This window comes from Electrona antarctica (genome assembly GCF_951216825.1).
Source record: "Electrona antarctica genome assembly, chromosome: 23".
Taxonomy (NCBI): domain Eukaryota; kingdom Metazoa; phylum Chordata; class Actinopteri; order Myctophiformes; family Myctophidae; genus Electrona; species Electrona antarctica.
Genome location: NC_136804.1, coordinates 13,351,080 through 13,378,974, shown reverse-complemented (window position 1 = coordinate 13,378,974; position 27,895 = coordinate 13,351,080). Strand labels below are relative to the sequence as shown.

The following is a 27,895-nucleotide window of genomic DNA, read 5'->3' as shown; positions in this document are numbered from 1 at the left end:
CCACTTTAACCATTATTTTATACTTTGGCTATTGCAGATGTACAAGCTCATAGAAGCTAACATTTTGAATATATGTTTTTAAAGCAAACATTTTTAACTAATATCCCATCTAACCCTATCTCTGGTGGCCAAAATCATATAATTCTGGGGATCCTTTGATGAATAATTAAGTGGTATTCAAATTAATGTTTGAGCCCCACTGATATACTGTAGCAACATACATTTTCCAGAAAACTTTTAGGATTTAGAAGACTACTGGAATCGACCTCAGGCCTTAGTGGGTTAAAGTCATGTGTTTTTTAACTCAATATGAATAACATTAATAACATTTAGTTTTCACTGAAACTAAACTAATATGAAATAACAGCATCTGGTGAATTGAATATGTTTATACTTTGTTTTAAACCAGGGTAAAGACGGCACTAAAGGAGAAACAGGAGCTCCAGGCTTACCTGGTACACAGGTTCTGGTCACTCCAGAGGTAAGAAGGATCATTGCTACATATCTTGTGTTATTTTATGATTTATATAGTAGTAGTAGTGGTAGTATACAGTGTCGTTTTTTGTGTCCACACTCCACAGCCCTCCTATGAGACCCAGACTGAGTAGAACAAATAGAAAGTTTACAGCGCTGTGACATTCACAAAACATGTAGGAAAAAAATAAAACATCGGATCTCTTCTACGGAGCCCGTTAGCTCCCTATAGCAGCTGTGTGACCTGCGACCTGAACTCCACCTGCATGCTGGTCTTTTAACAAAACAGACGATGCTAAGCAAATAAAGCAATATAATAATATATTTTTGCTCCATCATCTTTTGGCAGGGAGCAACCGTGGATGAGCTCAGACAAGCCTTTACGATGCCAATGGGTCCTCCGGGAGCTCCGGTTAGTTTTATCTTTAATTACTTTTTTTTGCCACCCTAAAACATGATCATCTGGTATTATTGTTATATAAGGAGGAATATATATATAGTTTGTTTTTCTTAAAAAAAAGTGTAGGCCTATTTGTTAAAATGTTGTTTTTATGTGGACACGCCCACCAGTTCATTAAGTATGCCTGGTTTGCCTAAACTGAAGCCGCACCCACAGCTGTTCACTGTTTTCTTTTCATTGGCATGTTTGACTGTCAAGGTTTCAGCCACCAGGAAGAAACCTTAAATACAAAGGGAAGACATTGCACATAACAACCACACCAAGGGGTCTAATGAAGTATTGTCACCTCATAAACACATGAAAAACAAACAAAAATCAGAGCACATCTTTAACTGCCCCACAGCTGCTATAATTAATGGGTACATGTCGTTCAACAACGGCTCTGTGGTGTTATCATCGCTTGACAAGTTGATATGTTGGTGTCACCGTGTGCTGCTCTTGTGCTTATTAATGAATAGGCTTGTGGTATAAGCTGGGCGTCATACCATACTATAGATACCTGCGATATCAAATGCATATATCTGCATGCATTAATAAAGTCACGTATCTACAGTACATGTGTCTTCCGTGCATTCTAAATGCATAATGTCTCGCATGCATTCAGAATGCATGCGTCTTTCCTTTCAGGATCTTAGAATGGTGGTGCTTTCTAGTGAAGTGGCCTGCGTCACTGTGTGTCCTCATAGTTTGAAGGGGAACCAGTGTGCCTATATAGCCTACATGAGCAGAATATCTAAAGTGACTATTAAGTTGATTTGTGGGGGTTTTTGACACACGCACGCGTCGTTTGGATGATGTGAAGAAGACAGATTACGCCCGTTAGAAATGTATACATTGCCTATATACTCGCGGCAGAGAGATTTTCTGCATGTCTCTACGAGACATATAGGCCTACGTACTGTACATCCATGCATGATTTATGCTTGACAGGTTGTAACTTATAAAATGATTTAGCCAAAAAAGTGCCAATCTATAGCCGATCAACATGCTCCGAGGCGTTGTGAGCTTGTAGATCTGCTATTTCCAGCAAAGAGGTGTACACTGTAGAGGGGAGAAAGAGCAGACCAAGTACAAAGTGAAAGGTCAGGTTTAAGTTTGGACGGTTTAAGTGGTTAACATTAATCCAACGAATATGAAATCTAGTGGGGGTCCCTGTTTCATCTCTCTCTCATAAGGGGGTCCTTGGGCTGAAAAACATTGAAGGCCCCTGAATTAGACCACATCACTTTAATGGCAAGCACATTTTTTGGGTTGCTTTTGCCATTATTTTCATCGCATCTGCATCTTTCAACCTGTGGAATTTTGGCCTGCCCAGAACATGTAGTTTTCCAGTTCAGGGCATGAAAAACTTGCCCCGAACTGGTATGTACTGGGATTACAGGTTCAAAACAACTTTTAGTGTTCGGAAGCAATTCATTTTCGGTGTATAACCGGTTCTAAATTTGGTGGGAAAACAAGAACAGAACTGGTGCACATGCATTCTAAATGCATGTTTCTATACCAGTGGTGGAAAGTAACTAAGTACATTTACTCAAGTACTGTGCTTACATTATGTACAATTTTGTTTTTCCAAATTTCACTAGTTTTACTTCTACTCCACTACATCTCAGAGCAAATACTATACCGTTACGCCACTGCAATTATTTGAAAACTTGGTATATTTTGATTATTATTACAAAACATAAATGACCCACTTCAGCCCTACTGTATATACATTTCGGCCATGTGAAAATAGCCGATCTAAAAGCTCACAATGCGTCGCGATGTGACACATTGTGAGCTTGTAGATCTGCTATTCTCAAAAAAAAGTATGTAGTGTATACATTTGAAAAATAGTGAAATGGGAGTATGGGGCACCTTTGTGCTTTTACTCAAGTCAATTTTGATTTGCCGGACTTTTACTTGTAACAGTCTTGCTACATTGCAGTGCAGTATTGCTACTTTTACTTAAGTAAAGACATTTAGTACTTTTTCCACCACTGACTGTTTCTATACATGCATTCTAAATGCATGGTTCAACATGCATTTAGAATGCATGGTTCTTCTACTGTATCTACATGCATTTTAAATGCATGTCTCTCCTGTCTCTGCACTACAGGGTCCAGGGGGTATAAAGGTAAGCTGACAATGGATATCTGATGAATAGATAATTTATAGCATACTGTAATGGCTCAGCAACAGTTGTCTAAGTTGTCTTGTATATGTTTTATTTATGTCCTTGCAGGGAGATAAAGGAGGAACAGGTTTCAAAGGAGACAAGGTAATCGCTGTTAATTTCTTTTTTGTATGTCTTTCTATCAGAAAAAAATAACATGTATGGTGGATCATTGCAAATTGTAGCATTTCATCTTGTTGCTTCCATGTTGTTACAGGGAGATGTCGGTCCCCCTGGCAGGACTATTGAAATGAAGGTAAATGCCATACAGCAGGGGTCTTCAACAGGGGGTCCTCAGAGTTACTAGTCATTGAATAAAATGGAGAATTGTGTTTTTCTTTATATATAATTAAAAGTGATATACACATTACACAGTATTTAACTAATCAACGTGAAGAAGTTGATTGATTCTGATTAACTGGCCTGGGCCGTGGCTCAGCGGTCCAGTCACCTTGGCTGGAAATCCAGTCTGGCAGTGTGCCGAAATGAAAATAACCGATCTACAAGCTAATAGTGAGCTTGTAGACCCGCCATTTTTGAACGTTTTATAAAAAATCAATTACTTTTTATAATGATTTTTATAAAGTTCAATGAACTGTTGCACCCCCAGATTGACATGCATTTGTTGATTATTAATTACATAATTGATCATTGTGTTTCCATCTCTTCTAGGACATTGAGGTGATGTTTGAAGGCTATGGAATTCGGGTGAGTTCAGTTCACAGCAGAAAATTCAAACAGTTGTCGTCGTGTCCCCCCAAAAAAATCCCTGACTGTAGTTCAGTAATCACTGTATGACCGTCTAAATCAGTGGTTTTCAACCCTTTTCATATCAAGGACCATTATTTATTCAGCATTTGAGCCACGGACCACTATTTGAGATTTAGCCTCTCAGACCCAAAACTAAAGAATATTTTGTTATCATTGGATAAGATTTTGTCCACAATTCCATGCTGTATTGTTGTTGGTACCATTAGGAGAGATAATTAACAGGCAAACGTTGATCAAAATAACAATTGTTTTACATTATCTTATTGTGTAGACTTCTTGTAAATTAAGTAATGCAGATGTTTAACAATAATTTAACTCTTGAGAGCGTAAAATGAAAACAAATGGACCCAGAAGGGTCCATTTGGTTTAATTTTATAAAGATTAAAGATCTAGAAGGGTCCATTTGGTTACCAAGTTTCCATCATTTAGCTGGGTACCACCTGGAATCCCATCAAGGACCACTGGTGGTCCCCGGACCACTGGTTGAAAATCACTGGTCGAAATAAAGGACAACTAAAAACTCCATTTCCCAGCTGTCCCTGCTGAAGGCGTTGATTGACAGGCTGCTGCAGGATGGAATGGAGGAGTTGCTTCAGGTGCTGGATGACTCCAGGAGAACCAATAAGGAGGAAGATGTTCACCGATCCAACGTCATCACGGAGCTCAAGGTATCACACTGTACTCTATTATGGCCAAATTCCAATACCTCAACTTCCACACATCAGTCCCGTCTCCAAGCGAGGAGGAGAGGATTACATGCGAGTTGTCGTTGTTCCCCTTCCGTCCATGGAGTAGGGATGCTGCAGTTAAAGTAGATAATTGTCACGTATAAAGTTAATTTCAACCTGATCTAATGGAAACGGATATTCTCTCACCTTTTCCTTGTGACACACTGCATCTTATTAGTCAGGGGTGCAGCCTGTGGATGAAAAGGTTATTGAATGTCAGTGTTGCATATGGTTCCACATGAATTCTCTAGTGTGATAATATTTATAAATATCACTTCAGTTTAGCTACAGTAGATTGACTAAAACAGAGTGTCACTGTACTGGGTGTATAATCGTCACGTATAAAGTTCTGACCTAATGGAAACGGGTATTTTTCTCACCATTTCCTCGTGTCATACTGTATCTTATAATTGAGTCAGGGGTGCTGTGGATGAACTGTGTGAACTGTGTGTGCAGCTGTAGACCAAGGCACCCACCCGACTATAATGGGTTTATATTGTTTTTGCACGTGCTCGGCTGCTCGTAAGTTTTGGTATTTTCTTTAACAGGTTGGTGGTGTCCTTTAAGCAGACAGTGGTGGAAAATAATTACTTAATGATTTACTTAATGTAAAAGTACTGCAAAGTAGAAATACTGTGTAACAAGTACAATTCTTGCATTAAATACTTAACTCTCTCTCATCCAATATCTATTTTTGACAATAACACAGTGTACAATACATGCATAAGTATAATATGCACAATACATTGTGCTTAAGGCAATGGTACATTTTCACCATTACAACTGTTGATGTATGAACATCTGCATCTCAGATTTAAAAGTCAAATCATGAAATGTTGTGTTGAGATGTTGACCCAGTGAAGCTCACGTGTGAATGTGATCCCGTTTGGTGACAGAGTTCGGTGACGTTCGATCTGCCTAAACAGTCCGAGGTGGAAACCGAGTTGGACAGAACACTTCAAGAGCCTCTCACAGTAAGTAGAACTGATCTATTTACAAGTGTCTGTTTTGTTTGCATAATATGTGTCTGTCACAGCATCCCTCACACCTACGTCGTGCTGCCAATCTAACCGATATGTCTGAGTCATAGTGGGCCATTGGGTTTTTTGTCAGAGTACCAACCAGTCAATCAGTTTGTCATATGATTGCTTGAACCCAGATACAGACAGGAGACAGACAAGTTGGAGTCTTTAGAATATAGATTTATTATACTTCTGACATGAGGAGCAGAGCTGAGTGAGCAGAGGCAGGTGAGGTAGGCAAGCGTCCAGTTCCAGGGTGGTTCAAGGTCACTGTGAAGACAGGAGAATAGATGTAAGTATAACAGAATAGCACACTGAGATAGAATGATGCTGCTAGCCCGGGTGGAACATGACACTGACTAGGTCCAACAGAGACGGTTGAACCTGGCTTTATAGTTGTGCTGATTGGTTGCCTCCGCCTCCTCTCCTGCACCTCTGTCTGCACTCCTATAATTAGAGGATAGGTTAGAAAGAAGGGGAGGAAGACCGGGTAGGTGTGGCAGACGTGACACAGTTGCACCTGTCTGTCTGTGTCCCTTTTGTGCCCATATATGGAGAATGGAGATCCTTACTGTCATCAGTATATGCCCAGACATGTTTGATTGATGCTCTTCCTCTCCAAGGACTCGTTGAACGAGGACGGAAAAGATCCGACCATGTGGGGCGTCAATGGACAGCAGGAGCTGGGCAGGATGGAGCTCGGTTCCAAGGGAACGGTGATGATGATGATGGCAGAGGAAGACGGGAGAGAAATACCCTCCCGCAGGATGAATCTCACCGCCACCAACTCTACCTTCAACCATACCACAGCACGAGAGGTAAGGAAACCACGGTGTGTGCTATGGGCGGCCATAGCTGAATGGGTCGAGAGGCCGCCTGGGAAGCAGAAGAAGGTTTGATCACCCGGCCCCGGCTATGTGTCAAGGCATCCATGAGCAAGACAGTTAACACCTCACTCAGTGTTCCAGTGCCAATTTGGTCTGCTCATTTCTTTGTGTCATCACTTCCAAAACTGGTATCCCGACCTGAAAATGCATTTCTGTTCTTTAAAGAGTTGGAGAGACATACAGACCCCTGTTACTGAACAAACACTACTCTGTAGCAATGATTACTATCATACAATAATATAGAGCTATTTAACACGGTTACCAGCTCAGTGGCCTTGTGGTTAGAGTGTCCGCCCTGAGACTGGGAGGTCGGGGTTCGATCCCCGGCCGGGTCATACCAAAGACTCTAAAAATGGGACCCAGTGCCTCCCTGCTTGACACTCGGCATCAAGGGTTGGATTGGGCGTAAGTCCCTGCGACATACTAGCGTCATGTCCAGGGGGTGTACTTGTACATCAAGCTTTTTAAACAGAAGAAAACCAGCACTCACGGTTTTCTTCTGTTTAAAATGTCGTTTCTGACCGTGCACCTGGTAAAATGATTAAAGTGAGTGAGACAAGATGGAGTCGTGCATGCTGCCTTCTATTCGACTTGTACATCAAGCTGCCTCACACTACAGAAACAGGAGATAGGCTCCTGCCCTATGGGCCTCATGGCTCGGCAAGGCTACTTACTTACTAATTATTTAACACGGTTACTGAACAAACACTATATAGCATTCTATCTGCAGAGGTTTCCAACCACTGGTACATGGACCGGTGCCTGTCCATGGGACATGTACAGTACTTAACTGTACCACCGGTACGCGAGAAGGCCGTCCGGAAATGCACATTTTCCCGGCTGTGAATCTATAACTTTGCGTCACCAGGATTTTCAAGACCGCATTGGGGTACCACCCGGCCCGTAAAATACGGAATCGTCCCGTATTTGCAAACGAAAAGACGTGTCCTGTAATGAAATGATACGAGACGCACTTTGTTCTGTATTGTCCCACATGATCGGTGAACCAATAGGTTCCACCGGAACCTATCCACTCCTCTAGACCAGACATCACTGACCGGGTCAGGCTAATGGGGCGGTGACTGTGCTGAAAACATACCCCATATATGAAGTTATATGTCATAGATACATCAGACACAACTGACGTTAAATGAGGAGTCAGACATCCACATTGGAGCCATGGTGTTCGTTTCTATCGGGATCCGTAGACTCACATGATTTCCTAGTTACTTGAGTTATACATATACAGTACAATGAGTACATGGATCAGGATTTACAAGATAAAGATAAGTACCAACCGTTACTTCATAAACTATGGGCAGAGATTAGACTCTGCATACTCATATTTGGAAGCCTGGGTCATGTGTATAAACTGACCAGACCACGAGTGGCCTAAAAAACACCGCCACGACAAAGAGCAAAGACAATCAACTTGCTAAATATTGCTCCGTTTCAGCTGTTCAATTTTGTTTCCCTGTGAATTAACTTTAATGTGGTTTCAAATGAAGAATTAAAGTGTGTGTGTGTGTGTGTGTGTGTGTGTGTGTGTGTGTGTGTGTGTGTGTGTGGTGTGTGGTGTGTGTGTGTGTGTGTGTGCGCGCGTGCGTGTGCGCACTTGCGTCAGCTCCTGTCACAGGGAGGAGACTCGGTGAAGAAGAGCTCGGCAAATAAGAGGAAGCACAAGGATCGTGGAGTGAAGGTACAAAGAGCTTCATGGGACGCGACAGTAGTTGTGATCTATGTTCCAAAACCATCATTAGTCCTGCCTTATTTGATCGCCAAAGAAATACCATGGAATATACATGAAATAGTATATACAGTAGTATACACTCATCATACACTCATAATGATTTCATAGCCTTCATGTGTACCGTAATATCATATCGTCTCTGTCGGGTGGAAACCTCACTATGTCCAAAAACTGTTTTCAGAAGTCAGATTGAAAAGTAGCAGATCCACAAGCTCGAAACACGTCGCTTCACGCCGCGTTTCGATTATACTGATCTGCTACTTTAGATGTTTTTGTGTGAAGCTGTATGATCCAGTAGGGTGTTAAATAGCCCCCCCAAGAAGAACATCTTGTACTGTATGTACAAAGCAAAGCAACGTTCTTTGTTTACCCAGGGTGAATGGACTAAGCTCGACGAACTTGTTTACAGCCAGACCCTGCTCATAGAACATTTCATGGTAGGGGTTCAATGCCTTGCTCAAGGGCACTTCAGCGGTGGTAATTTTAACGTGCCGGTCCGGGGATACGAACTGGCGACCTTCCGATAACAAGACCGCTCCGCAAACCGTTCAGCCACCGCTGCCCTAAAGTGATTGCTTCTCAGGAAATAAGTAAATACATAAGTCTGTTTACAAAGGATTCTGAAATTACGAGGTTTCTGCCTGACAGTGACCTTGTGTTGTGAGTGTATATAAAATAATACTCGAAATATAGGCCTAGTTATTCAGAGCAATATCTTGTGGCACCCCTTCCTAAACGTATTTGCCATTTTTTACTACTTCAAAACATTTTTAAAATACTTCAAATAGCTGATTTACAAGCTCTCAACGTTTCGATGTAGATTGGCTAGTTGAACTATATTAAAATGTTTTAAAATAGCAAAACATGGCAAATAGGTTTAGGGATAACGGGGGTAAGGGGTGGCGCAAGAGAGGGACCTCAGTCTGATAAACCTTAACATTACTGACTTATTTTATATTCAATTACTGCTATTTTACCCCCTCTCATACAGTATCTTCCTTAACCACTTAAATCCCAGCATCCGTATTCCGGGGAATACCTTTGCAGAAAATTGCAGATCAACAACACATTGTGATCGGCTAAGTTCAGTGAAGTTAACTGATACCAAAAACAGAGTCACTTGTATAGACCCCTGAGGCACTCCGCTCAACAAATGATATGATTTAAGTGCTTAACACCTTGAGGGCCCGGACCTACAGTAGTTAATCCATTAATAAAATGTGCCCATCATTTATAGAGCCCGGACCACTTTTACCGGGGGACTGGAAGTTGTTGTGAATGTCTGTGTAGCAGCTAACTATAGCCACACCACTCTAGAGTCGATCGACAACAACGGGTGGTAAGAATAAATCTATCGCGACTGGCGACGACCGCGGAGCGCCGTCTAACACAGGATCTTTTTTCATAATTAGACGGGATGATTTAGATCGCGAGTTATGAACGTTTTAAGATTTTCGTTGTCGTCCGCTAAACAGGCAGGGAACATTTTCGATGACGTGTCACTGTTGTGCAACACCGAGGATTGGGCAACAAGTGCTCCTAGGCTGTGGAGCGATGCGACCGGTTTCGATATCATTAATCTCCGTCCTATTTATCAATCTCCGTCTCGGGCAACTTGACCGTGAACTTGAACTTGACGGTGATCTCCGTCTGGGGCCCTTAAACTGTTAACTACTGGATAGTTCACCCCCAAATTACCTTTTTACTCACCCCATCTGATGACCAGTAATGGTTCCCTAAATGGAGACACAAAGGAAACTCTTTGTGTCTCCATAGGCTTAGGAATGCGACAACAAAAGAATGGCGTGAGTAATTGACAGAAAAAAGTAATTTTTCGGGTGAACTATCCGTTTAAACTCTTTCTTTCTTTATCAACCCACTTGTGAGTGATGCATGTTGACCTTTTCCTTCATTCTGATTAACTGTGAACTTCTTAACCAGGGGAGAGGAAACAAAGGAAGACATAAGAGGCAGAGACAACGCCTGGTAAATGTCCACCAAACGCAAATAAACGGACTGGAGACTCCAGCTAAAACCGGGAACTATAACTAACAAAACACATTGGTCTGCATTAGTGTTGCCAAATGGGAACTATCGTACAAAGCCAAAAAATATATATACATCACAGGTGTAAATAATACGTAATTTCACACAAACAATCAAGTATTTTTCTTTTAAGAAACAACCTTGTATGAGACTCAGACTACACATCACACATCACTTATGCATTGAATCAGACAACTTCCTGGAGCTTGCACAATTAAAAGCCTGGAACTGGACTGGAATACTGGTGTTTTAAATGCCTCTAAGTGCAGCTCTAGGGTCAGATTTACTGACTTACTGACTTGAATTTTTTGTGATATGGTGAATTATCAATTAATATTTGAGCATTTTTGGAATGATTGATGGTAAAGAGCATGGTACAAATACGACAGTTATCGTACATCTGGCAACACTGGTCTGCTGCGCACTAACACTGACATGTGCTGCTCTGTGTGGCAATAACAGCTCCACTGCAAAATACAACTAAAACTGAAATATGAATCAGAATTTGCAATGTTGGAAAAAATACTGAAATACAAACATTAAAGTAATATTTTTTTGTTTGAAACAAAAAATGTATTGTTAAAAGCTACTTTATTCCTCTATATTCTCTATTGTTCAGTAACAGCTCCCTGTCTCTTCAGCTCTATAAACAGAAAATACATTTTCAGGTGGGACGTGTGTGTGTGTGTGTGTGTGTGTGTGTGTGTGTGTGTGTGTGTGTGTGTGTGTGTGTGTGTGTGTGTGTGTGTGTGTGTGTGTGTGTGTGTGTGTGTGTGTGTGTGTGTGTGTGTGTGTGTGTGTGTGTGTGTGTGTGTGTGTGTGTGTGTGCGTTGCGCGCTCGCTCGCGCACAAAACATGTTTGAACAAAACATTGAAACAACATATAACTTAAAGCACTTTTAAATGCTTTACAATGTAGTGATGCTGGCAGAAAAAATACTCAAATACAGGCTTTCAGGGCCTTGTGTTTGTCCTAAAATCAATATGCTTGTCTCAACAGCTGTGGAGGCTGTCGTTTGTTTGCTTTGCTTGCTTTTGCATCTTCAGTGTGCTGCTAGTACTGACTGTGATCCATTGCAAATGTGACTCATTCCTTGGTTTTCCTCTTTTGTCTGAAAGGCAACGGAGCTGCTAGACGAGGACGACGAGGAGCCGATTCATAACGACGAAGGGTACAGTCATGAATACGAGGTGGGTGGCTGTAGCTGCAAAAAATGTAAAGTGCTCGAGTCAAAGAATACAGATATAAAACACTCCTGGTCAAATGTTATAGTCCACTAGACTGTGGTGTAGTTGCAGTGGTTCTCAAACTTCTCAGATTACGAATAATCATAATTTGAACTGGAGACATGAAAGAGCTTGAGCACCACTGATATAGCAACATAACATACATTTTTCAGAAAACTCAAGAAATTCACACATGTAAAGAAATCCATGAATAATTGTATGTGGAATAAAGTGGGACGACACATCTACAGTATGCTATGAAGAGCTGTTGTTTGTTACCAAGCTGTCAAACAAGATACATCTCCTGATGGGTAAAAGAAAAGAGCCCTCTCAAGACATTCGCAACCTGATAGGCAATACACTCCACCTTGGCTGCATTCAATACATACTGTACAGTATACCCCAATCAGTGCCACACAGGAAGGCATTGTTTATGGTCTATTTTTATATATTAATAGCAATGTCTGGTAAGAATTGCATGTAGCATTATAATTGGGGGAAAATATGGTGCCCACTGCAAGTCCCTGCCTGCATACTATAGTGTCATGTTCAACAACAGCTGCCTCACGCACACACTACAGAAAATAGAATAACATTTTTTTGTTATACTTTGCTTTATTTTTATTTATGTCATGTTCAACAACAGCTGCCTCACGCACACACTACAGAAAATAGAATAACATTTTTTTGTTATACTTTGCTTTATTTTTAACAGGAAAAACTTTCCACAGAAGACACTTTGGCCTCTTGGGATGGGAGAGGGGAGGAACTGGTACGATGATGTTCTGAACATCTCAATGTTGAAAGTGAACCTGGCTGGAGTGAAGTTAATTTCGTTGACTGAAACTATGGCGAAAAATGACCACCTGACCTGAATCCTATCATTCTTGTTGTGAACAGGACTTCCATGTCTCAAGAGGTCACTGTTCTAGACCAGTGGTTCCCAAACCCCAAAATTATTTTGGGGGGTCCTCAGATGATTAGATTAATGTGTAACATGTGTAACACAACAAAACAGTAAAGCACAACCTTGAGTGTAATATTGCGATTAACATACAGTAATACCAAGCTATTGTAAAATGACTGTTAACTTTGATTGTTCTTACCCCACTAGCATGGATCGACGCATGATGCTAACCACTTTAAAACATTGGACGACCATTCCTCTAACAGTAGCTCACACTCACACACAGTGACAGAGACACAGGTGAGTTCACTGTTGTCAATTGATAACTTATAAAAAGTGTAGACAACCATTTTTAAATACACTTCAATACGCCCCCTGATTGGCCTCTTTGACCTCTTTGTATTAAAGTAATTAGGGGGGGGGGGATTAATACGCTCTGTATATAAAGGACACACATACTGTAAGCTGTGACAATGACATGGGAAATTTATTTTTGTTGTTTAGCTTGCTTTGCTTCCATCTGCATTGTTTTATTGGTGGGGGGTCCCTGGGAGGTCCCCGGAACATCCAGACCCCCAGGAACGCGCCCAGGAGGCCGGGCCGGTTCCAGCGAGCCACCCCGTGTCCGAAACAGTTGAGAAATGACAGTTACTGTACTGTACTGTACTGTACTGTACTGTACTGTACTGTACTGTACTGTACTGATACACCTGAAATCATCATATCTACAGTTAATATGTACTGTATGTGTGTGTTAGGCTGCACAACAGTGACACTTGGTTTTGAAAACCAACCAAATGCTATTTTCGTGCTCAGACCCAGCCAGGCAGGCAGCCACACACAAAGCTACTTAATGAAGTGGTTGCACCACCGTATGCTGAAAATTGCAAACCAATTGCGGCCAACGACTGGATTTTGTCCACACCATCACTAACGATATCAGTCAGTAGGTCCATTGTCTAATTGAGAGGCAAATGAATTCAAATCTGACATGAAAATGTCAGATGAGTAATAGCTTTAAGTACAGAGTTACTGTGTAGGATGATGCTCTTGCACTGATGACTGCTATGATCCTATTGTGTTAGTGTCAGTACATTTGTAGTGCTTGACATAATAATTTTATGTCAAAGCACTACAAATGTACTAGAGAACAGTATCTGTTAATTAGTTATTTGATCTTTGCACCAAAGCACACGTACGTTCCAGACTCTAAACAGATACAACTGCATGCCACACACTGTAGACATTTGAGTCATGTTCAAATCAAGCCCATTCAAGTGTCTGTGTGTGTGTGTGTGTGTGTGTGTGTGTGTGTGTGTGTGGGGGGGGGGGGGGTTCATTGGGAAGACATTTTGTAGTATCTAGTCTCAAGGCTTAATGTCTTTTCTGAATGCCCCTGGTATTTGGCCTTTGTGCCATTAAAGAAACCCACCAAAGGCCAAGTGGCTTTGCACCTAAAATGTACAGAAGTCTGGTATTAACCGCAGATAAGGTAAACATTCTTGTAGTAAGGCTATGCCTTGAATTAAAAAAATGCATTTTGCATATTTCATTTTTAATTTCGTTGCAACTCTATTACACAAGTCTTATCCGCTGTTTTGTCCTGGTTTAGGAGGAAGATTCAACACCGATGCCTCCCTTCTCGACACAAGACAAAGACAAGGTACAGATCTGATTTTCTGGTTGACTAATAAAGGGCCATATAGTTCACTGCGCGACAACGGCACATGCCGGAAATAGCCAAGCTATTTAAAATAGGCTGAATCCTATCCTATGAGCTTAATTTATATTCCATCGCACGACAGTGTCACTTGCCAACAACTGATCTTTAACCACTTAAACCACTGTTTCCCAAACAGTGGGTCGGGAGTCGGGACCCATTTGTATGCGTTGTGATTAAATATCCCTTAAAACGAAGTTCAAACAAGAAAACTTTTTATCAATTAAGTGAATTCCAACATATTTAAATAAATAAAAACAAACCGTTTAAGTAGTGAAAATCTGCTATTTTCACTTTCACTACTTTGGGTCGCGGCAAAAGTCTAATTTCTCTTTTGGGTCTTGAGCTAAAATGTTTGGGAACCACTGACCCGAGTCCCTCACTAGTGCATTTTCGGTTGTCTTTTATTGGGGCGGAAAGTATTCGCTGTTTCGACGCGTGCGTGAGCTTGTCCATCTGCCATTTTCTGCGAAAGCTTTCCCCACAATATGTATGCTGGGGTTTAAGAAGAACAAAACCATCAATGCATCGCAATGCAAATCATTGCTAGCTTCAGATGTTGTTGTCGGCAAGCGCCACCATCGTGTGGGGGTTTTAAAGGAGGCTTTACAGGTCCTTGCATGCGTGGGAATGCAAAACTCTTTCCGCTGTACTAATCAATGAATGTGATTGACACGTGCTCAAGGTCAAGGGGGTGGCTGGGGTTGTGCGGACAATAGTGGTGCTTTTGCTTTCCAAAATACGAGATCTATAAGCACAACGTGTCACATGGAATTTCAACACCTTTTTGAGCCTACCCTGTAGATCTGATCAGCCGTTTTCGTTAATTTTTAAAATGTTATTTTATGAAATCAATTAGTCTGAAAGTCTCTCTTCCAAACCAAGTATTATACCGGAGTGCGGATTTCATGTATTCTTCTGTTGGTTTTTGATCCAGCAGCCCAGCCCTGTGAGTGACCTCTGTCTTTTTCTCATTATTATATTATTATATCATTAAGATAAATGGTAAATGGTGCATTTATATAGCGCCTTTATCCAAGGCGCTTTACATAGATTTTTGCATCAATTCACCCATTCACACACCAATGGCGGCCGAAACCATGCAAGGCACCAACCAGCACATCAGGAGCAATTTGGGGTTCAGTGTCTTGCTCAAGGACACTTCGACACTAACTCTGGGGGAGCCCGGGTTCGAACAGGCAACCTTGCGGTTACTATCCAGCCACTCTACCCCTGAGCCACCGCCACCCCATTAACCATGAGCACTTGTCATTTCAAGCTTTTCTTCTCTTACTAACAAAAATAAAAATTCACCAGTGCTAAAAAGGTGTGTCTTTAATACGAATGCAATGTGAATAACACAATTATATAGCCTACTAAGCATTAAAATGCACACCTACATCCACCGAACATACAGTAGCTACAACATAAAATCAAAGCATGAGATACAGTAGGACACCAGAAACACTGCCATGTCCCAGCATGCTTTGCAGCATGACTATGCCTGAGTAGCAATGATGCGATAATATGCCACACTCTTCATGGAGTAATTCATTAAACAGAAAGCTTTTAGGGCATAGCCGTGGCGGCCATTTTGTGGTGCCACAGATAGTTTTTTGTTTGTAGTTGTTTTTTTCGAACAAAAATGAGAAATTATTCTAAATCTGGAATCAGACCATCCAGGCTCCTGGTGAAACATGACCATAAAACATTTTGATTCTGTGTCCAGAAATATTTGAAAACCACAAAAAAGGGTAGTTATTAAATAGTATATTAAATATTCAAATATTCTGTGACTCAGAATCAAATGTTTTATGGTCATGATTCACCAGGAGCCTGGATGGCTTGGCTCCAGACTTAAAATAATATATAAATATTTCCGGAAATGAATGGGATTTCTATTTAATTTTTTTTAATACTTTCTCTCTTTTTTCACCTTTTTGTTTTTTGTTACACAGGACATCCCTTAAACCCTGAGAGAATGTGACTCTAGAGTCCGTAAGCGTTCGTTATCGACTGAACGCCGAGTGTATACGTTTTACTGTGATGTTTATCGCTGGTGAAGATCGCCACTCGATCGCCCATGAACCTCATCACCGTTTTCACAACGGGGGGAAACAACCTTTTCACGCAACGCTGTGATGTCACTCGTCCAAAGCCACGCCCCCGAGACAAGACTTGTGTTTTGTTCTACATCTATTCCTAATTTATTTATGTTCAAAAAATTAAATAAACAACAATATTTGTGTGTTGCAAAGACTAGATTAGATGGGCTGATTTAGAACCACTTTGCTATAACAGATTTGTTTGTGTATCCATTTTGTATCAAGTTGTCATGAAAAGCTTTATTTATTGAAACACGGAGACAAAAGATTGTATTTTTGTTTACTTTTGAATAACACTTTGAATAACTAACATTCAGAAATAAATATGTTGCTCTGATCAGCTACATAATATCTATTTTACAAAACCTTTTTCCACTGGTGACATTTTTGTTTTTGTTTTTTTGTAATGTCCTTCTCCCGTGTTTAACCTTTCTATGCATGTAGCCCAAGTAAAGTATGTTCAAATAACTTTATAAACATGGCTGTGTCCTTTATTCTTATATTTATCTATTATGCAACACCATAGAGCACCAAAGTCTGACGGAATTTACACATTTTTCACATTTTTACTCCATTCTGAATTGATATATAAATGTGTTACGTTATTTATTTATATATATTTTAAGTTGATTCATTGATATACTGTAAACAATCAATCAAATCAACAGAATAATCCTTAAAGGGCCACTGCACCCCTTGTGCAACCAGATCTTATTTTAATGATGTTTAGGACACAATAAACACTTTCCAGGAGTTTTTATGAGTGTAATGTGTGTTTTTAGATATTTTAGGTGTTTCATAGTGCCAGTGATCTCAGTGGTCTCACTTCCTTCCTGGACTACATGTTGTCTCAGTAAGACGGCCCTCTCCACAAGGAGGAGCAGTGCACCAAAGCATTATGGTCATTGTAGGAATTCAGTAATCACCCTAGTCAAACAAACAGAATACCGTACATTATTTTTCTGGCCATAGGGTGCACATTTCAAATTATGCTACTGTTATCTACTACAAATACTATTAGCATTGAGTGACTCCAGTTTCTTCCAGCGGTGAAATGTCCCTTTAAGAAGATAATCAATGTTCATTGTCCTATTTATACAGTAGACACAAGACATCTCTGGTAAACCTGAAAACATTTTAATATTGCTTTGTTGACAAGAGTAAAACAATAATGACAAATCACATCACATCACCACACCACAAGTTTTTGTTGAGAGAAACGGTCATACCACAAATATAGGCCTATAGTCTTTCGTTGCTGCCGGGCAGAAACATCTCATCTCCATATTCCAGACAAGGTAGTCAAGCATGGAGCTTGACTGTTTTCACTCTTTCTAAATGGCGCTTAAAGCAAAACTTCACCCATTTTCAACCTATCTTCATATAATTGATACTCAGTAAATGCTCATGATTCAGTTCTGACCTCAGTTACTGAAGATGGGGAACCTAACATGGGGCGAGGCACAACATGCTGCACAGGACAGCACCACATATAGCCACAGCCTTATGTTCCACAAGGAACAAAGAGGATTTAGTATGTACTGTTAGTAATGCTCATGCAAATATGGCAGCATTTCTGTCTATACTCACTCTGTCTCTCAGAAATCCACCTACAAGTGACATCATCGATGGGGAATCCAAGCTCATCGAAACGGAAAGTTAGCAATTCCTGGAAAGTTAGAATGCTATAACGGAAGCCATTGTGTTCACATGTTAAAAATTGAATAAAATTAAATAAATCTTCTCTGAGATACAGATACAGTATCCAAAATAGACATAAATTGAACCATATTATCATCAGCATTTGTGAGGAGTGGACCAGTTATATGATGTCCCTTCCTAGAAATGTAGTGGAATGAAAAGTATAATGTAGTAGAGTGAATTAAAGTCACAAGCTACTACTCAGATACTCTACGTGTACTTAGTTACCCGAAACCACTGGTAATAACCATGTCTGTGTTACTGTGTAGGTTGTAGATCATGCATGACGTTGTATTGAATATCATGTTTAAAAACATTGACCCAGGTGGATGGATTTCATCTCAGGAGGATCAAGAAGAGCGCCCCCTGGCCTGATCACATGGTAGGCACACGATTAGTAGCAAATACACATTTTCAACAAGCATTGAGCTCTAAGTGCCAAGGGGAAAAAGAAGAGGAGAGACTTATACTTGTACAGTTGGAGGCCATCGATATTGTTCCTTATCATTTGACCCATTTAGGCCTGACCTCAACATTTAAAAAAAATCCTTCTAAATCCTCCAGTTTTCTGAAATAAATATTTTCACGATTTTTCAAAAATAGCAGACCTACAAGCTCGTAGCGCGCCACTCGGTGGCGCGCTATGAGCTTGTAGATCTGCTATTTTTCAATAGCTAAATTATAACATAATGTCTAAAACACCAAAAGGGGTTCCCGCCCAAAATGGGTTAACTGTCCTTTTGCGCAGATCACGCAAACCTCAGCAAAAAGAAAAGGACAATATCGATGGCCTCCAACTGTATAGGCCTATACTGTGCTAGGAGGTAATATATTTCCTATAGGGCGGCAGTGGCTCAGGGATAGAGTGACCGGATGGGAACCGCAAGGTTCCCAGTTCAAACCCGGGTTCCCCCAGAGTTAGTGTCGAAGTGTCCTTGAGCAAGACTCTGAACCCCTAAATTGCTCCCAGGGCACCAACCATGCAGGTTGGTGCCCTGGATGGTTTCCTCCGGCATCGGTGTGTGAATGTGTGTGTGAGTGTGTGTGAATGTGTGTGTGAGTGTGTGTGTGTGAATGTGTGTGAATGGGTGAATGTAATGCACAATCTCTGTGAAGCGCCTATATAAATGCACCATTATATCACTGCTGATATCCCATTTTCTATCATATTTGCTACATATCAGATATTACTGCTGATAAATCATAGGCCTATTTGATACATATCCGATGTCACTGCCCGTTGTAGGCTCACATGCCAGGAGTACCGGGAGGCAGACGTCAATACAAAGACTCTCAAAAGGTGAGTTGTTGGTTTTTGAGCATCTCTTTATTTGTCATGCGTGCGTAAGAGCATGTAAAAAAAAAAAAAGAAAGAAGAAAAAACACATTCTCAAGCCCTGTTCAAAAACACTTTGGCCTGTGATGACGAGCCCTGCAGCGCAGGGTGAAAGTGGTTGAAAGTGATCAGTAGGTTCCCAGATTGAGCAGTTCTTTTGATAACGCCATCACCCCGGTTGATGTCACTCGGCGAATGAGTCATATTTGACGTCCATGACGTTTGTGAATACATATTCAAGCTGCCTCTCAGGCACAGACATAAATGGAACAATCGTTTACAGAGCCTTCATTGGGACAAGATTGGAAAAACAACTCGAGTGTTCCTTTGAGCAACTGAACATTTTTACAATTTCTGTCTTTTTCTTTTTAAAGTTGGTTCCTCAAACTTCCTTCCTTTTCTTCATGTTAAAGTGACTTTGGGTATAGGAAAGGGCTATATAATTCTGTCCTCAAATTTTGAGGACACAATTACAAAAAATATTTTTTGTACCCATTTTTTGTACCCACCCCACCTCAACCGGGGTGATGGTGCCATTGATTTATTTTATTTCATTTTTTTTCCTTCATATTATTTAAGTCAGAGATGGAATGAGATGGGTTTATTTATCACTCACTCATACAGTTAAAGCAGTGTAATGTTGGTGTGACATTGTCCACAAGACTGTACTGTAAATATAGTATACACTATACACCAGAATATTAGGAATATTACAGTACTGTACTACTTTTTACTCACTTAAATGAGAACATTTGCGCCTTCTGTCTTTTCTTCAAAGTCATTGCCTCCTGGTGCCAGTGGCTTCAACAGCTGGAATGTAAGTCTGTGATGGACAAAAGAAGCATTGATTATAAGCATTGATCCATAATAAAACAATGAGAAGTTAAAGTGACGATAGAGTGCTTTTCATATGGCATGATAAATTGATGAGACCAATAGAGCGCTTCTCACTCTAAAGAACCTGTCCACCTGTTCCCAGAAGCGAGCGAACCCCGACCCTCACACCTTCCTCAGGAGTGACGACGTACAGGAACAGAGTGAGGCGGAAGAGGAGGGAGGACGGACGACGAAGGTGGAGGAAGAGGAGGAGGAGGGGAGAGGAAGGGACGGAGGCGATGACCCTCACCCGGAGTACGGAGACAAAGAGGAGGAGAGGAGCGGAGACGGGTGGAGGACGGAGGGAGAGGAGGATGTGGACGCAGAGAGAGGGTGGGAGGAAGAGGAGGAGGATGGACTGGGAGCGGAGAGAGAGAGGGAGAGGATGGAGATGGAGAGGGAACGTATGGTGCTGGACAGGGAGAGGCAGGCGGAGAGGGAGAGGGAGAGTGAGGGAGAGCCAGAGAGAGAGGCCACCGTGGAGGAGGAAGAGGAGGAGGAGAAGGGAACAGGAGGCAGGGACCTGGAGAGAGAGAGACAAGAGTGGGAGAGAGAGAGACACCGTGCAGAGATGGAGAGAGCTCGGGCGGGGGAGGGGGGTGGGCAGGGATATGAAGATGAAGGGCCTGTGCCATACCCACCCGAATACTACTATCTGAAGGTATGAGACCCCCCCCCCCCCCCCCCCCCACACACACACACACACACACAGCCACACACACACACACACACACACACACACACACACATTTGTTGCGACTGTAGGTCGCAGGTTATACTATGAAAACCTGCAAAACTTGTTCGTCACTCCGTTACTCACGCCTCCATATATGGTTGTCAGTCCATCACACATCGTGACATCACGCCTCGTGACACGTTCCATATTGTCTCCAAATATGAAGATCACGACGCCTCGTGACATGCTCCTGAAGGTAGTCGGTCCGTCACGCCTCATGACACGCTCCATATATGGCCATGAAGATCACGACTATGTCGATCTGACATCATCAAACCCTCTAAAATTGTCCATTCACTGTAAATAGGAATTTAATGTTTGTGTGGGACAAAACTAGACACTAAGCCGATTTGCCGATTCAAACATGACGTAAATTCTCCATTCATTGTCAATGGGAATTTAATCTCTGTGTCGGACGAAAATAGCCGATTTGCTCAAACACATGACGTCAATTCTCCATTCATTGTCAATGGGAATTTAATTTTTGTGTAAGACGAAAATCTACACTATTAGCTGAATATAGGAGCACCCCTAAACAAAATACATACATACATGGATGCACCTGGGACATATCCTCAGTGATGTATCCTAAGGTCATCGGGGTTTCGTGTCTCCCAACATCATACCCCTCACTCAGGTGACCCAGCCGGGGTGATCAAGTCCCGACTTACGTCCCAGTAGCTACCCTCGATCAGTCCCATTAGGGAAAAACCAGGGCCACACAATCCGTTCTTCCTGAACTACTCTGCCGGGACTGGGAGGTACCATTCTGGCGCGTGGAAGGACTAGGCTCTGTGGGTTGACTCCTGTCCGGGCCCCTCCTACGTCTCACCAGGTCCACTCCTGCTCTCACCAGGTCAGGCCCTGTGCGTTGCACCAGACTCCCAGCACCAGGCACTTTCAGGAATGGTGGATTCTCGAGCCGCAACAGTTCCGCAGGCTCCACCTTGCCCTTGGTTTGTTGGGCTTCTTCCTCACGGAAGACACAGGCTGGGGCGCCAACCCATACTGCTCCCGGGTGCCGTCTAATTTCCGGCTGCCACCCGTCTCTCCGGTGGTCACCAGACTATTCCTGGTTGTCACGTAGTCTATTCCTATGAGTCACTATAAATAGAATAACTAAACAAAATACATACATACATGGATGCACCTGGGACGTATCCTCAGTGATGGTGCAGTGGTAAAGTGCCTGCCCACCATCACAGAGGTTGTGGGTTTGAAATTCAAATCCACCGTGGTGCATCCGGCGTTGTCAGGCATCCATGCGAACACAACTGGCCTGTTTTCGGATGACACGACAAAGGTCCTGCATCGGGACTCAATTCATCAACAGAGCATAGAATATTAACACAGATGTATGTAGTTGCTGTGTTGTATATGCACCAAATCACAGATCTACAAGCTCACATCGTCTCACATCGTCACGATGTGAGACGATGTGAGCTTGTAGAACAGATCTCTTCATGAACCTAACCTCTAAATGCCTAATTCTAAACCCTAAACATAACCTCACTCCCTCTCGCACGCACGCACGCACGCACTCCCGCACGCACGCACTCCCTCTCGCACGCACGCACGCACGCACGCACGCACGCACGCACGCACGCACGCACGCACGCACGCACGCACGCACGCACGCACTCCCTCTCGCACGCACGCACGCACTCCCTCTCGCACGCACGCACGCACTCCCTCTCGCACACACGCACGCACTCCCTCTCACACGCACGCACGCACTCCCTCTCACACGCACGCACGCACTCCTTCTCGAACGTACGCACGCACTCCCTCTCGCACGCACGCACGCACGCACGCACGCACGCACGCACGCGTATTATATTTAATATTTCAAGTCATATTCCTTCCTATCATCATCAGTATACTAAAGGATCAGCATATGGCAGTACTGCATGTTTTCTTGGTTTTTAGTTCTCTGTGATAATCATGTGATGACTGACATACAGTACATGTTTGTCTTTAGGGAGGCCCGGGTGAGAACGGACTGCTTGGACCAAAGGTGACTGCACGTCAACAGCCTGTATTATTATGAATTAATAACTATATCCATTTAGAAGGCAAAAACATTATACAGCATCATAAAGTCAAAGTTCCAATGTTGGATTGATTTCAACATATGGTTATTTTTACATGCATTATGTGAAATTAGTTAAGTACGTAATCCGTTTCAAAGAATAGCGAAAATACTACAAGCTTCAATTCTAACTGTTTTGCGTATGACAGGCACAAAATGGGGCCACCAGGTTAAAAGTGGTGAATTTCACTATTTCACCAGCTAGAAGGTCATCCAATTTCTCCCCACTTAGCCTACAGTACAGTACTTGTGGAATAATTCTAAATATCTTATGGGGGTCCCTGCCACCAAATACTTTTCAAAAGGTGACTCCACCTACATATTAATTGATGGGGTCATTCCTTGACATGAACATGTTTTGAGAACCACTGGCCCTTTTAAAAGCATAAAAACTCCTGCTCACATTTTGCATCACCGTCATCCACTGATGTCACACCTCAGGAAGAGCTTCAAGCGTTTCCACTTAGACGTCAGATCGACGCTTTGATGTCCTCAGAGTGCTGCTTCCATCGATCATTAAGATCAATGTGGAAATACTGTAAATTATTCTTATTCATCATTCCCCCACCGTGTAGCTATACACACCCAAATCTGGACAGGAAGATTTCTGAAAAAAGTGAGCACTGCATCATCTCTGTCAGGTGACAGACAGACAGACAGACAGACAGACAGACAGACAGACAGACAGACAGACAAATTATGGTTTGGTGTAAGTCTAATTTGTTTACATTCCTTTTTCATTCTTTTCAGGGGGGAATTGGTGAAAAAGGACACAAGGTAAGCAAACGTGAATATTCTCATTCACAATGCATCACCCTCTCTTACACTTTTCACTTTAATTTGTGGCTGCATGTCTTTGAGACTATACGTATATTACGTTAAAAATGCATCATTAAAATGTGCGTGCGTGCGTGTGCGTGTGCGTGTGTGTTTAGGGTGAGCCAGGCATCGGTCACAGAGGTCCAGTAGGACAGGCTGGTCCTCCAGGACATAAGGTGAAATTGCTCTGTCTGTCTGTCTGTCTGTCTGTCTGTCTGTCTGTCTGTCTGTCTGTCTGTCTGTCTGTCTTAAATGATTAATGATTTACTCATTTGGTTAGCCCTGTTTAACGAGGTGTTACGCAAAAATAGCAAACATACTCAAGGACATAAATTAACTCTTGCACCCCGAGAACACTTCAGTGTATTTGAAATTACTGGTAGATGTTTTTGAAAGCCCATTAGAACTTTCTGTTTCCCTTTGTGTCTCACTTTTAATCCCCCCCCCCCTCCCCCCTCCTCAGGGGGAGCCAGGGGAGCAGGGGCCTTCGGGTGCTCAAGGTATCCAGGGTATTCGTGGCAACCCAGGAAGTTCAGGTACCCCGGGATCCCAGGGTCATGCTGGTGACCCCGGATTACCCGGGAGAGAGGTAATAAATATGTCAAATACTGTCTATACCACTGTTTCCCAAGCACTGGGTCGGGACCCATTGGTGGGTCGTGGACACATGGGTCACGAGTACATAAACATCCCATTATCTTTATTAGTTTCCTAAATTTTTTCAAAACATTTAAAAAACGTACAAAAAATACATGAATTTCAAACAAAGAAGAATTTCATGAATATAAAAAAAGGATTTTGGGTCTCAAACTAAAAGGTTTGGGAACCAGTGGTTACATACACTCAATTATCTATTCCAAAAAATAGCTCACAATGTGTGACTCAAAATGGACCATGTTTTTTTTTAGATTAGATTAAATGTATTGTCGCTGCACATACACGTATATGTATACGTAGTATACGTAGTATACAAATACTTTGACAATGAAATGAATATATCAGAGTTCAAGTAACACGGGAGTGTGTTGTGTAGGGGGACAGAGGAAAACGAGGGAAGAACGGAACACCTGGGACCCCCGGAGGGCGAGGACCGCCTGGCGTACAGGTAACAGAAGTTAGAGTTGCCAACCGTACAGTAGAGGGTCTGCTAAAGGCCTACATTGTAATCGTGATTAACAGGTTTAACAGGAGGGGTGTTGTTTGCTTCACAGGGTGTTGACGGTACGCCTGGAGTGAAAGGTGATAAGGTATTTATGATATACTTTTTCATCTGTTTTTATTCATAAAAACGAAACTGATCAGCATTATCGGCATTAATACACCAGGACTGATGTACCAATGTCTGCCATGGGTTAGTTTTAACCTGCCACGCATGTTGGTAGCCATGGGTTAGTTTTAACCTTCCACGCATGTCGGTAGCCACGGGTTAGTTTTAACCTGCCACACATGTCGGTAGCCACGGGTTAGTTTTAACCTGCCGCGCATGTCGGGAGCCACGGGTTAGTTTTAACCTGCCACGCATGTCGGTAGCCACGGGTTAGTTTTAACCTGCCACACATGTCGGTAGCCACGGGTTAGTTTTAACCTGCCACGCATGTCGGTAGCCACGGGTTAGTTTTAACCTGCCGCGCATGTCGGGAGCCATGGGTTAATTTTAACCTGCCACGCATGTCGGTAGCCACGGGTTAGTTTTAACCTGCCACGCATGTTGGTAGCCATGGGTTAGTTTTAACCTTCCACGCATGTCGGTAGCCATGGGTTAGTTTTAACCTGCCACGCATGTCGGTAGCCACGGGTTAGTTTTAACCTGCCACGCATGTTGGTAGCCATGGGTTAGTTTTAACCTTCCACGCATGTCGGTAGCCATGGGTTAGTTTTAACCTGCCGCGCATGTCGGGAGCCATGGGTTAATTTTAACCTGCCACGCATGTCGGTAGCCACGGGTTAGTTTTAACCTGCCACGCATGTCGGTAGCCACGGGTTAGTTTTAACCGGCCACACATGTCGGGAGCCACAGGTTAGTTTTAACCTGCCACGCATGTTGGTAGCCACGGGCTAGTTTTAACCGGCCACACATGTCAGGAGCCACAGGTTAGTTTTAACCTGCCACGCATGTCGGTAGCCACGGGTTAGTTTTAACCGGCCACACATGTCGGTAGCCATGGGTTAGTTTTAACCTGCCACGCATGTCGGTATCCACAGGTTAGTTTTAACCTGCCACGCATGTCGGTAGCCATGGGTTAGTTTTAACCTGCTGCGCATGTCGGGAGCCACAGGTTAGTTTTAACCTGCCACGCATGTCGGTAGCCATGGGTTAGTTTTAACCTGGCACGCATGTCGGTAGCCACGGGTTAGTTTTAACCTGCCACACATGTCAGGAGCCACGGGTTAATTTTAACCTGCCGCGCATGTCAGGAGCTACGGGTTAGTTTTAACCGGCCACGCATGTCGGGAGCCACAGGTTAGTTTTAACCTGCCACGCATGTTGGGAACGACGGTGTTGTCGAACTTAATGCCTGTTGGACTGTTTGCTTTGCTTTTTAACCTATTGAAATCCACCCAAAAGTTGATTTGATTTAATTTCACATTATCCCTGCTAGGGGGAGAGTGTTCGAGGAGTGCCAGGCTCCAGGGGTATACCCGGCAACCCTGGTAGAAGGGTGAGTTTTATACTTAGAAATGTTAATGTATACGTACGTAGAATATGTTCTTGCTTAATGTATATAATCTAAGTTTTATTATGCAATTCTTTGTGTGATTGTGTTTCATATTCAGGGTGAAAACGGCACTCCTGGAGTTAAAGCCCCCACCGGCCCTCTAGTGAGTAACTTCGACGGCCTCCCAGTAACTGGGATACAAATATATTTAAAGAACGTTTTCTGAGACCAAGATAAGATAAAGACAAAGATAAGACGAGGCGACAAGACAAAATGTCTCATGCAATCTGAAGACTCACCTCAGCAGACTCCACTTTAGCCCGTACTTGCCGTAGCACCTAGGCTTGATTACCTTGCAGTCTTATGCAAAGGTTAAAATGTGTTTAGGTGGCATGATATTTAAACAGATGACAGGTTCATTTGTTGACCTGGCATCCTAAAGTGTGTATAATTTCATTGTACAGATTATTATTTTCTTTCGATATTCTGTTTAGACTAGACTGATGATAGGTTCTTTGTTTGCCTATATGATCCCATATTGCTGTTTCTATATGTATTTCCTTGTTTTTACCTTGATTACTGTTAATCGCTCTGGATTAACAGTGTCTGCTAAATGCCTACATTGTAAATTGTATTTACACTGAGATGAAAAGGTCTTCTTGTGTTTGACCTATTTTTGCAGGGTTCAAAAGGCTTACTAGGGGGCAAAGGAGAAAAGGTGGGCAGATTTATCATAATAGGAATTCTTCATAATATCTCTCAATATCTGTGCGCAGTATACTTTCATACCTGGCAGGGCTGGACTGGGACAAAAATTCGGCCCGGTCATTTTCGTGCGAATTTGGCCCAGACCGGCCCACCACAACCAGCGCGCAGATAGCATAAACTCTACCGCCCGCTCCGTCGAAGCACACACAAACACACAAACAAGCCCTAATACCACCACTTTTACAGAACAACATGAATGATTACAAACCAACAGACAACTACACAACCCTTTGTTGCTCTCACAAGAATGCTGGCAAAAGGATTCAAGATAGAAGAGGTTTATTTGTCACTCACTTTGCCTGCCTGTTAATTTTTTTGTATTATTATTATTTTTTAATCATCATCATTGAGCGGCCCACCGGTAATATGACCGGTACGTCCTGTGGCCAGTCCACCCCTGCTACCTGGGCTATCAGTCAGCAATTGTAAATTATTTACAACCCACGGGTTGAGAACCCCTGGGCTACAGTACGTCAACACATAATAGATGAAAAGGAAAAAATAAAATAAATAACAATGGAACGGTAGGCATCACAAACCTTGTACAGATGGTTACAATGTATTTTTAGCAGCGGTGTGTCAATTGTGCGAATGAAACAGAATGCAGACTCTAAATCATCGCAACATTGCTTTGGATGTGAGCAATTGCTGTCCACAG

General features: G+C 42.4%; 1 protein-coding gene across 1 annotated transcript in view; it reads left to right on the top strand.

Annotated features, from left to right (window-relative positions):
* The window catches only part of col7a1l (collagen type VII alpha 1-like), a 136,251-nt gene that overhangs the window by 82,048 nt on the left and 26,308 nt on the right, over positions 1-27,895 (top strand). The window contains exons 63-91 of the mRNA XM_079494216.1: positions 410-481; positions 824-886; positions 3,033-3,050; positions 3,159-3,194; positions 3,307-3,345; positions 3,762-3,797; positions 4,394-4,528; positions 5,485-5,562; positions 6,234-6,428; positions 8,122-8,196; positions 10,189-10,233; positions 11,413-11,484; positions 12,236-12,292; positions 12,635-12,727; positions 14,040-14,090; positions 18,279-18,335; positions 19,200-19,253; positions 20,068-20,106; positions 20,269-20,481; positions 20,773-20,826; positions 22,883-22,918; positions 23,744-23,770; positions 23,929-23,988; positions 24,276-24,401; positions 24,846-24,917; positions 25,024-25,059; positions 26,413-26,472; positions 26,588-26,632; positions 27,152-27,187. Of these exons, the coding sequence (XP_079350342.1) occupies positions 410-481; positions 824-886; positions 3,033-3,050; positions 3,159-3,194; positions 3,307-3,345; positions 3,762-3,797; positions 4,394-4,528; positions 5,485-5,562; positions 6,234-6,428; positions 8,122-8,196; positions 10,189-10,233; positions 11,413-11,484; positions 12,236-12,292; positions 12,635-12,727; positions 14,040-14,090; positions 18,279-18,335; positions 19,200-19,253; positions 20,068-20,106; positions 20,269-20,481; positions 20,773-20,826; positions 22,883-22,918; positions 23,744-23,770; positions 23,929-23,988; positions 24,276-24,401; positions 24,846-24,917; positions 25,024-25,059; positions 26,413-26,472; positions 26,588-26,632; positions 27,152-27,187 (1,980 nt within the window). The remainder of the gene's footprint in view (positions 1-409; positions 482-823; positions 887-3,032; positions 3,051-3,158; positions 3,195-3,306; positions 3,346-3,761; positions 3,798-4,393; positions 4,529-5,484; positions 5,563-6,233; positions 6,429-8,121; positions 8,197-10,188; positions 10,234-11,412; positions 11,485-12,235; positions 12,293-12,634; positions 12,728-14,039; positions 14,091-18,278; positions 18,336-19,199; positions 19,254-20,067; positions 20,107-20,268; positions 20,482-20,772; positions 20,827-22,882; positions 22,919-23,743; positions 23,771-23,928; positions 23,989-24,275; positions 24,402-24,845; positions 24,918-25,023; positions 25,060-26,412; positions 26,473-26,587; positions 26,633-27,151; positions 27,188-27,895) is intronic.